Source organism: Morus notabilis, unplaced genomic scaffold (genome assembly GCF_000414095.1).
Source record: "Morus notabilis unplaced genomic scaffold, ASM41409v2 Scaffold2224, whole genome shotgun sequence".
Taxonomy (NCBI): Eukaryota; Viridiplantae; Streptophyta; class Magnoliopsida; order Rosales; family Moraceae; genus Morus; species Morus notabilis.
This window is the reverse complement of record NW_010367012.1, coordinates 127,225-137,164: the sequence shown is the minus strand read 5'-3', so window position 1 is coordinate 137,164 and position 9,940 is coordinate 127,225. Positions and strand designations below refer to the sequence as shown.

Genomic DNA, 9,940 nt, shown 5'->3' with positions numbered 1-9,940 from the left:
ATATATATATATAACCGATAATTGATAGTACTGCTTGTGACGTGTACAATCATATGAAAGGTGAAGTCATCAAACAATCATTTGAAAGGCCGGCCGGTGATTTATCACAATTGAAGATAAAACATCTGAATATTATATTTGGGGTTATTGTTAATGCAATATTATTCCATTCAAAGTATCACAAAACTCTATTTGTGTCATTTTTTTTAACAGTGATCTTCAAATTACTATTTATAATTTATTGACATTTTATAGTTAATTTGCTTATTTTTCATCCTTCTGGATCGTCATGATAGACTACTCTGATCTCGCAGTCATATAATTGACTGACATACATTATTTGGCATTCAAATTAACTTCAAACTCGAGGAACACATATTACCTGTTAACTAACTATTAAACATTGTCATATTCTAAGCGCAAATCTGATGTGCGATAACCATCTATTGCTTAACAGATAATCAGGAATGTAATTAATGCCTATCTTCTAAAATAAATTAAGTTGGACAACTTAATGTACGGGATAATTAGCACCAACATTATTAGAAAATCCAAATTTTTATCAGATAAACCCGAATTAATATTAGAGATTATCACAGTAACAAAAATAATTAAATGATATTTTTGATATTAGTTTTCTTAAAACACTAGGATTAAAAAATGATTAAATAGCATTGTTGTACTACAAAATTTCATTTTTTTTTTCATAAAAGACCCTGAACTTTCAATATTAGCAAGATACATCATTAACTTTAAAATCAGTAGTAATTGAAGTGTAAGAGCCTATAGTGATATTCAATTGACAATTTAATACACAAAATTTACACGTGACATGATTTGAAAAATGATAACTTTTGCCTTTTCATGTACTAATCTCATGTATTAAACCTTGATAACGTTTATTAGCTGTTGAACCTCAATTGTTGTGATTTTAAAATTTAGGATGCAATTTGGTGACAAATCTCACTGATGGACACGTACACTATAAATAGCATTGGCGAATCCAAGTGTTTTGCTCCTAATTATAGCTCTTGGCCGACACGGTCACTTTTACTCCTCTATTCATTCTTTCTTTTTTTCAATTTTTTGGAGTCTAGACATATGAATTCGACATAGATTAAATCTTTATGGTTGATCCACAATCTAGGTATAATAGTATTATTTGAACAGGAAAAGGATAATTACATGAATGTGTAGTTTTATTTTATTCTGAATTCGTATATTTTTTTACAAACTATAAACATAACTTTCGCATTTGAAAAACTTGATTTAATTTATTTCTTTTGTACTCTGTAAAAGCAAAAACAAATGGAAAATACTATATACCCTCATTTAGTTTGAACTTAATTGTCCTTTTGATTTTCAAATTTAGCAGATACCTTACCGTTTGTACAAATTGATAGATAAATTGAGAAAAAAAAATGAAACAAAAAGATACATTTAAATATAAGGCTTATTATTATTATTATTTGTTTTTTACCACAAAAGTTAGATTTATTTAGAAAGTCACTATTTCTTTATATCTCTTGAAGCATATACCTTCAGACTAAATTTAACATACAAATCTATACATTAATTCAGTCAACATTAAATTTTAATATTACAATTCCAAAAAAAAAAAAAAACTTCAAACGCAAGAAAAATTATAAACTACTATATATAATATTATTCTAAATTCTTTTACTGTTTTCAAAATTTTAATATTGATACAATCACGTCTTGCAACTAGCTTTTAATAGTTCTACCTTTACGTTATTATAAAAAGGAAGTTCCTACCATTTGCTTGATACCTTGCAACGAAACGCACTAAACTCAGACTAGAGAAACATTCCTAGCTGTTTCTTTAATTGCCTTTTCTCTCTTCTCTCTTTCTCTCTCTTTCTCTCTCACTCATCACTTTTGCAATGGAATCGGAAAATATGGTGCAGTTTTTTGAGAAAAAGACCATTTTAGTCACCGGAGCCACTGGGTTTCTTGCAAAAAGTAAACTTCCGAATATCCACATCATGATCTGTAGTGTCATGTGTACATACATCATACATATATATATATATATATTTACATCCATATACATATATGACAGATGCATTATATGTGATGATGATATTATTTCTTTTTTTGTGTATGTAGTTTTAGTGGAAAAATTACTGAGAGTTGAGCCGGAAGTGAAGAAGCTCTATCTTCTTTTAAGAGCTCCAGATAGCAACTCAGCAAGAAAACGCATTCATGACGAGGTTTACTTGCAAATAAAGTTTACCCTTTTACATACAAATATACATGTCAACATGTCAATATTATGCATTCATATTAAGAAGTGCCAATATTTTACGTATCTAGCTACTTTGTCTTCTGAAGTTTTGACCATAAACTCCACACAAACAAACCTCGGAGAAAAAAGAATTATACAACAACATGATTAGTTACATAAATATACCTCGCTCCTAGTTTTAATTATTGCATATATATCGTTCTTATAATTTTAGAAACAATTTAAGAAATATATTTCAGTTTCATCCCTCGCGTATTTTTCAAATGAAGAGACATAGTAAAAATACAAGAATACCCTTTTAATAGTATTTTACTTCTTTGCCACATCTATGCTTTTTAATCTAACAAAAAATTTGCTCTTTAGTGGCGCTAGTTTAGAGAGTGATCACACTATGCGTGAAAATAACCAAGTAGATGGTCGGTTGCTAGTTGTAGACACTTGAAAGTTTTAAGAGAATGGAAAGACAAAAATTACAATAGATATATTGTCTAAAAGATACGATATACAGAAAATAAAAATAAAAATGATGAAAACAAAATTCCAAAAAGAGTTATTGAATAGTTACTGAATTACGTGTAAAATATTAATAATTAAGAAACCTAGCGCTTAAGCAGGAAAAGTTGCGCGAGAGAGTCCAATAAATTATTTCAAAATTGATGACTTTGTGTTTGATGCGTTTGTTTTTGGTATTTACTAGGTCATAGGAAAAGAGTTATTTAGCGTTCTGAGGAGAAATTTTGGCAAAGATTTTGAGTCGTTTATATGGGAAAAAGTAGTAGCGGTCCCAGGAGACGTAGCAAATGATGAGGACTTGGGAATTAAAGACTTGAAGTTGAGCCAAGAGATGTTTGAAAGCATAGATGTTATTGTCAATTCTGCTGCAACGACAAATTTTGATGAAAGGTACTCCTATTCATGCACTATTCGCTTTAATTAGTACGAAGATTGTTGGCAAAATATATACTTAATTAATATTTTGATTCATAATTTCATCGGATTTCTGTACTATTAATTATTTTAAAGTTTAATCTAACCGAGATGGTAGATCACTCGATCGGCTGTTTTCTTTTTTCTTTCTTCTTTTCATTTTATTTGGTTTCTGCTTTTGTCTTTGCTTATTTTATTGTGCCTTTTAGCTTTTTGTATATTTTACTCTTAATCGTTTTTCTTTATTTTTATGGTATCATGTAGTGGGGGATTTGGTGCGCGATGAGGTAAAAAATGGTCCCAACTTAGTAGGGATTCTTTTTAAACCCATTTAAAATTCTTTCATCACTAATCCAAACATCGTTATTTGTTTGGACCACATTGCAATGGTTTAACAAGTATAGAGAGTTAATTGTCAAAATTAAAAAACGAGATGAAAATTTACCAAAAGACAAAAAACTTTTGGGGGGTAACGAACGCAAAAATGCGTCTTTTTTTTTTTTTTTAAACTTCTATTAAACCGTAAATGCAGCTTTAGGGCCTGATGAGTCAAAAATATAAAGCCGAAGAAAAAAAAAATCAAAAGAGTTATATGGAAAAACTGTCAATAACCAGTCTTTTAAAATAAAATATTTAGTTGGTATGCTAATGTTCTTCCTTGGAGAGATAAAATTTGACAGATATGATGTTTCCCTGGGCATTAATACGACGGGCGTTCTTCATATTTTAAACTTTGCAAAGAAATGTAAGAAGCTAAAGATCTTTCTTCATTTGTCAACAGGCAAGTCCAATCTTTTGTCATGAATTACCATTAATTATATTAAAAGAACCATATATTATATATTAATTCCCTTAATTCCTAATTGTTTCTCCTCATAATTAAGGTACTGAATTAATGAAATATGTAATTTCTCTTCTAGCTTATGTCTGCGGCGAAAGGGAGGGACTCATACAAGAAAAAGCATTTCACTTTGGAGAGACATTGAAGAAAACAAATTACAAACTTGATTACAAAGTAGAAGAGAAACTAGTGGCCAAAGAATTACAAGAACTGAGAGGAAGAGAAGCTTCGGAAGAGACAATTACAGCCACCTTGAAGGATTTTGGCATGAAGAGGTTTGTGATAATGATTCTGATGTTAACACTAGTAGAGTATTTTTTTTCGTACCAACTTAAAAATACTCCATAAGTTTTAAGCCAAAAGGGTAATTAGGATAATTAGCCTCTGATTTTTAAGCGTACTGATATTTTAGTCTCTAAATTTTTAATTTAACTTATTAATCTTTAAATTTTTATTTTTTAACTTTTTTCGTCCGTGAAAATAAAATTGACAAGTGAGTTTTTATAATTTAACAAAGATAATCTATCCATTGAGTGATCATTTCTTCAAATTGGAGGTTTAAGGTTCAAAATGTCACTATGCTCAAAGTTTAGAGAGTAACAATTTAAAGCCGCCGGCCCCAGACTCGGCGGCCCAATTGGGAATTTCAAGCCGCCTTGGTCATGTCCATATTTTCACCGGGCTAGGCCAGACCGGCCCTAAAGTGGAGAGGGTCAGCCTGGACCTATACTTTATAAGGTATTTTTATAAAAATAAAAATTAAAAAAGGTTGTTCGGGGCCGGCCAGCATCCGAGCTCAAAAGTACCTCGGCCCGGACATTTGGGGTTCCGACTTGAACACTTAAATGAGTCGGGTTGGGATCGGACTAACAGTGATAGGTCTTAGATCGACCCGTTTAATTCAGTCCAAACTTACCGCTTTATAGTAACAGTACTAATAACTCTTTTAATTAAAAAATAATTTTAGTTGGTATTTATGCTTTGATATTTATGATTTATACTTTCCTTGAAAACACAAACGTTTAACTAATTAACAGAGCAAAGCTATTTGGATGGCCGAATACCTATGTCTTCACAAAGGCAATGGGAGAAATGTGTTTACAACAATCTGATCAAGATAATCTCTCCATTGTCATCATACGGCCCACAATGATTACAAGCACTTACAAGGATCCCTTTCCAGGTTGGATTGAAGGTGTGAGGTAATTAATTAAGTTGTCTCGGATATTTAATTTACGCATGTAATTTCTTACAAATAAAATATTAAAACATAATTTTCATGAAGTAAATAGTATCAAAAGTATATGGCACACCTGTTCATATAAGATTGCTATACAACATAATTCATCGATTTACTTCTTAGTTCAGATACATATGATTGTACCGTATCATACTGTGGTAAATGAATTTTATTTTTAGCTTAGTTTTACAGCTGCTTATTTAGTTAATTTGTCAACGACTAATTATATCCTGCATCTGTTATAATATTTACCCAGACTAAAGATGTTATTTCCTCCATTCTCCCTTATTTTATTTTTCTCTTTATATTTCCGGATAACTCTCTTACTTTCTCTTTTCTTTTTCTTTTTTTTTTTAATTTCAAAAAAAAAAAATCAACGAGTATAGAACCGTTGATAGTGTAATCGTTGGCTATGGCAAAGGTAAAGTGACAAGCTTCCTGGGCAGTCCTTCGTTGATACTAGACTTGGTAAGAAGTAAAACTTCACACATATCTACTACAGATATTTATACATATATATATATATATATATATATGTATACATATATGCATCCAACACATAAAAATGTGTCAACAAGCACATGTGATATCATTGTGGTTTTTCCTTTAATTACAGGATAGCCTAGCTGTAATTTCAATATTGTTATTAACCAATATTTGTTAAATATAAATATTGATTTGTCTAGTTTAAAAGTCATGTTTTTTTTTTTCAATATTGTTATGCAGATACCAGCGGACATGGTGGTAAATGCAATAGTTGTGGCCATTGTGGCTCACGCGCAGTCAAACCAAACCTCTGCAGGCACAAATACAATTTACCACGTGGGATCCTCACTAAGAAATCCAATGCACCTTGATCAGTTACACAAAATGAGCACCCGACACTTTATCGAAAACCCTTTGATGAACAAGAATGGGAAGCCCATAAGAGTTGCGAAGATTAGATTCCTCAAGAACATGGCTCGTTTCCGAATGCACATGGGGATTAGAGCCATCCTACCTTTGAAGGTTTGTTCTGTACTAGTTTAGTTTGGAAGCATGGTTATTTAGTTAATTTGTTTTTTATTGTTTAATTCTTTTTCTCTCCCTTTTGATTGTTTATTTGTACATGTACGATTTTTCTTTTTCTTTTTTTATTCCCTTTCAGAGAATGCATATTGGTGGGTAGTTTTTGTGTTTTGTGTGTTTCTACACGTACTTACCCAATACATTTCCTCTTAAAAAAAAATTCAAGAAAGAAAAGCAAACCAAGCTAGGCTTTCCTTTCTTCTCAAACAAAGTTGGTTTGTGTGCCGCCATATTGTCTACACAAGGAATGAGTTACCAAAAAAAAAAAAAACTATTTCATGATCTTAATTAAGCAAGAAACTAATCTATTATGCCCTATATTAATTTTGCGACTTCATGATTTTTTTTTTTTAAAATGCAGATATTGCAATTGGTTAATTTAGCATCTTGCCATTATTTTCTGCAAGACGCGTATACTCGCAACAAGCGTAAAATCCATACAGTAATGCGTTTGGTAATGCTTTACAAACCATATTTGCTGTTCAAAGGCGTGTAAGTAAACCTTTTTTTTAAAAAAAAAAATGTTTTTTCCCTTAATTTCCTCATTTTTTTTCTCACTATTCTGGTATTTATTAATTTATATCTGTGAAATATGTAGCTTTGACGACAAAAACTCAGAGAGGCTGCGAACAAAAGCAAAGGACATTTACAACATGGAAATAATGGAGGCATTTAACTTTGATCCTGCTTGCATTGATTGGGAAGAATATATGATAACTCACATTTCTGGCCTCAAAAAGTATTGTATTAAATGATCGTTTTGTGTGTAGTGGAAGAATATGTTGGACATATTATCTTATGGTGAAGTATATTTACTTGCAAACTTGTATGAATAAGTGTCAAGCTCACAGGGAAATCGTATCTATGGCTATCTTTGAAACCTAATTTATAGTGAAGAATGGGAAGCCCATAAGAGTTGTGAAGAAATATTATTGTGGTCTGACCCCTTTTTTCTGAATAAGTAGATCCGAAAACGTTTCTGAACGAATTCGGTAGTTGAGTTTGGTGGGAAGTATTTTAATGAACAATCTTGTAGCTGTTTATGTCCAGAGTTAAAAGCTCTCTCTACTCTTGACTTTATTGATCTCTCCCATAACTAGATGAAGTCGTGTCTCTCTTCTGACAAATGTGTCGCATGCACGTGACAATATCTCGCCATACAAAACTTGTGGCCAAATAGATGTTAGCGTAGGACTTAAATATGATGTCTAAGTTTAGTATCTTAATTGGTATCTAATTAGTTAAATCTTGTCACGTCATGTAAAAAGTTTAAATTATATTTTAACTAATTATTTTATGCTAATCATGAGATGATGTTGTATGATTTAATTGGTTCGAGCATACATAAAAAATAAGAGTGTTCACGAATCAGATTGTATGAATTAGGGATCAATCTATAATCCAATCCATTTATCCGATCAGATTGCATGAAATAATTAAATCTAGTCACGAATTTTTAATAGTTATATTTTTATAATGATTACCTATTAAAAATAAAAATTAAATGATATATAATGATAATAATCTAATCTCATTTACTGTTAAAATTTCTTTTGATCAAATACCTAGTTTATTACAGTCGTGAAATATCATTGATATAAGGTCCCCAGGGATATGGTTGCTGGGAAATTCTTGTGCTACGTACTTTATTGTGTGTCACTTTCACTCATCTATGTATTAGTATTATTTGCATTCAAAAAAGATAATTACATGAAATAGTTTTAATTTATTATCAAGGGGAGTCTTTACGGTGGACGAAGCTATTTTACTCTATTGGTAGAAATTGTATTTTTCCTGTTAGATTAATTTTTTAGCGGTCAAATGTGCAATGATAACAGTTTTGTGTGGCGCGTTATAAATTTTTAATATGAATCTGTACATATTTAACCGTTACAAAACACTAATATAATGCTCTACCGCAAAGAACTGCTTTTACAAAACTATTAACATAACTTTTGAATTTGAAAAACTTGATTCAGTTTCATTCCTTTGCTATTTTGTAGAAGCACTAACAAAGAGAAAAGATGAAGACTCCATTAGTTAGATTTATTTTATTTGCTGAAGCAGTTGGTTTAAATTTATTCATCTTTTTGTTATATTATTTTCCTATTTATAAAGTGACTAAAAAAAAAAAAAACTAATCTTTTGCTTTTTCGTTGTTTTAGATTTTCTGTTAAATTTTTTTCAATTGAGTGTACTTTGGGATTTTTTGTGGTCAAAATCTTGTGGTGATTGAGAAAAATATATGAATTTATACATTAAATTTAATTCAAAAGTATCATTTGATAAAATAAAAAACGGAACATGTATATGTTTAGCAAACGTATCACACAAGGTAGAAAAAGGTAATACTCCTTGATGTATAATCAATCCTATACAAAATAGAGAGTGATCCATATTACGCACTCTCCCATAATTAATGACAATAATTTGAATTTTTACTAAGTTATTTTATCTTATAGTAATTTTTTCGTTCAAAATCTTTATTTTAAAAGAATGTACACGCTTGAATTGTTTCTAAATATTGATGTTTTGATTATATCTGAACGAATATTTGGGATGTAATATTATTATATTAACGGGATATAAGTATTTTTTATTTTTTATTTTTTTTTTGCTGGTATTTGTTGTTGTTGCATCAAAAGTTCGTACTCCCGCAAGTTCTTGATTCTTCAGGCCGACGTCTTTCTTATCTTCTCCTTTCAATATAGCGTAAAAATTATCTTGGATTTGGTGCCTCTCTCAAAAGGTCATGCGCCTCTACACCTCCCGGCCGTAGCACATTCAATCCTTAGGTCGTGCACCTCCAATCTCTAATGGGTAGTTTGGTATGAGAATTCGTGTCATGATTTGAATTATAATTCGTTATTATTTACAGTATTTTCTCTTATTAAAAATGCACGTAAATTGAGAATGATTCTGAATCTATAAACCAAACGTCCACTAAATCGTGTGCCTCCACTACTTCCATATGGCTTGTGCGTCCTTGATGATTGTTATCCCTATACAACTTTTTTTATGTCTTTATTTTCTCATAAAATCAAATAAAAAATTGCTTCCAAGATTGGATCTTACGGGGACATATTTAGGAAAGTACCTGTATTAATAATATAATGAATTTATTTGTATTTATTTTATTATTAGGAAATCTCTTAATTTTAGTCTTGAACGAATAATATGATTATGTGCTTTGTGATATTCATTCATATGTAGCCTATTCATAGTGCTTTTTGTCAGTGAACATTCTTCTTTTTCTTAATTTGTTATTGTAGGCATTTTATCAAACCACATTAAAGATGTTAATTGTATCGGCCTGACCTCATGTCGTACTTCGGCCCGTTCATTTATCGCGAGAAGTTCTGTCTATCCTATTTAATTTGTATGACGTCAATCTGGCCCACGACCTATTTATTTGTGGGCCGTGCTCATGCCCATACTCGTGCCAATATTTTTGTCTTGTTTTTATCATGTTTTTAATGTGCATTTTTCTTCTTAAATAGCAAATTTATAATAAATATAAGAAAATAAGTATTAAACCTAATGAAAGCATTAAAATCTTAAAAAAGAGGAAGGACATAATTAATTAAAGAAAATT

At 30.5% G+C, this 9,940-nt stretch overlaps 1 protein-coding gene across 1 annotated transcript; it reads left to right on the top strand.

Annotated features, from left to right (window-relative positions):
• Positions 1-1,904: 1,904 nt before the first annotated feature.
• LOC21395012 (putative fatty acyl-CoA reductase 7) lies at positions 1,905-7,100 on the top strand. Its single transcript, XM_024174441.1, has 10 exons — positions 1,905-1,983; positions 2,131-2,234; positions 2,967-3,172; positions 3,877-3,977; positions 4,117-4,312; positions 5,075-5,239; positions 5,664-5,745; positions 6,004-6,285; positions 6,707-6,837; positions 6,944-7,100. Exons 1-10 carry the CDS (start codon positions 1,905-1,907, stop codon positions 7,098-7,100), a joined length of 1,503 nt encoding a protein of 500 aa, XP_024030209.1.
• Positions 7,101-9,940: the final 2,840 nt, after the last annotated feature.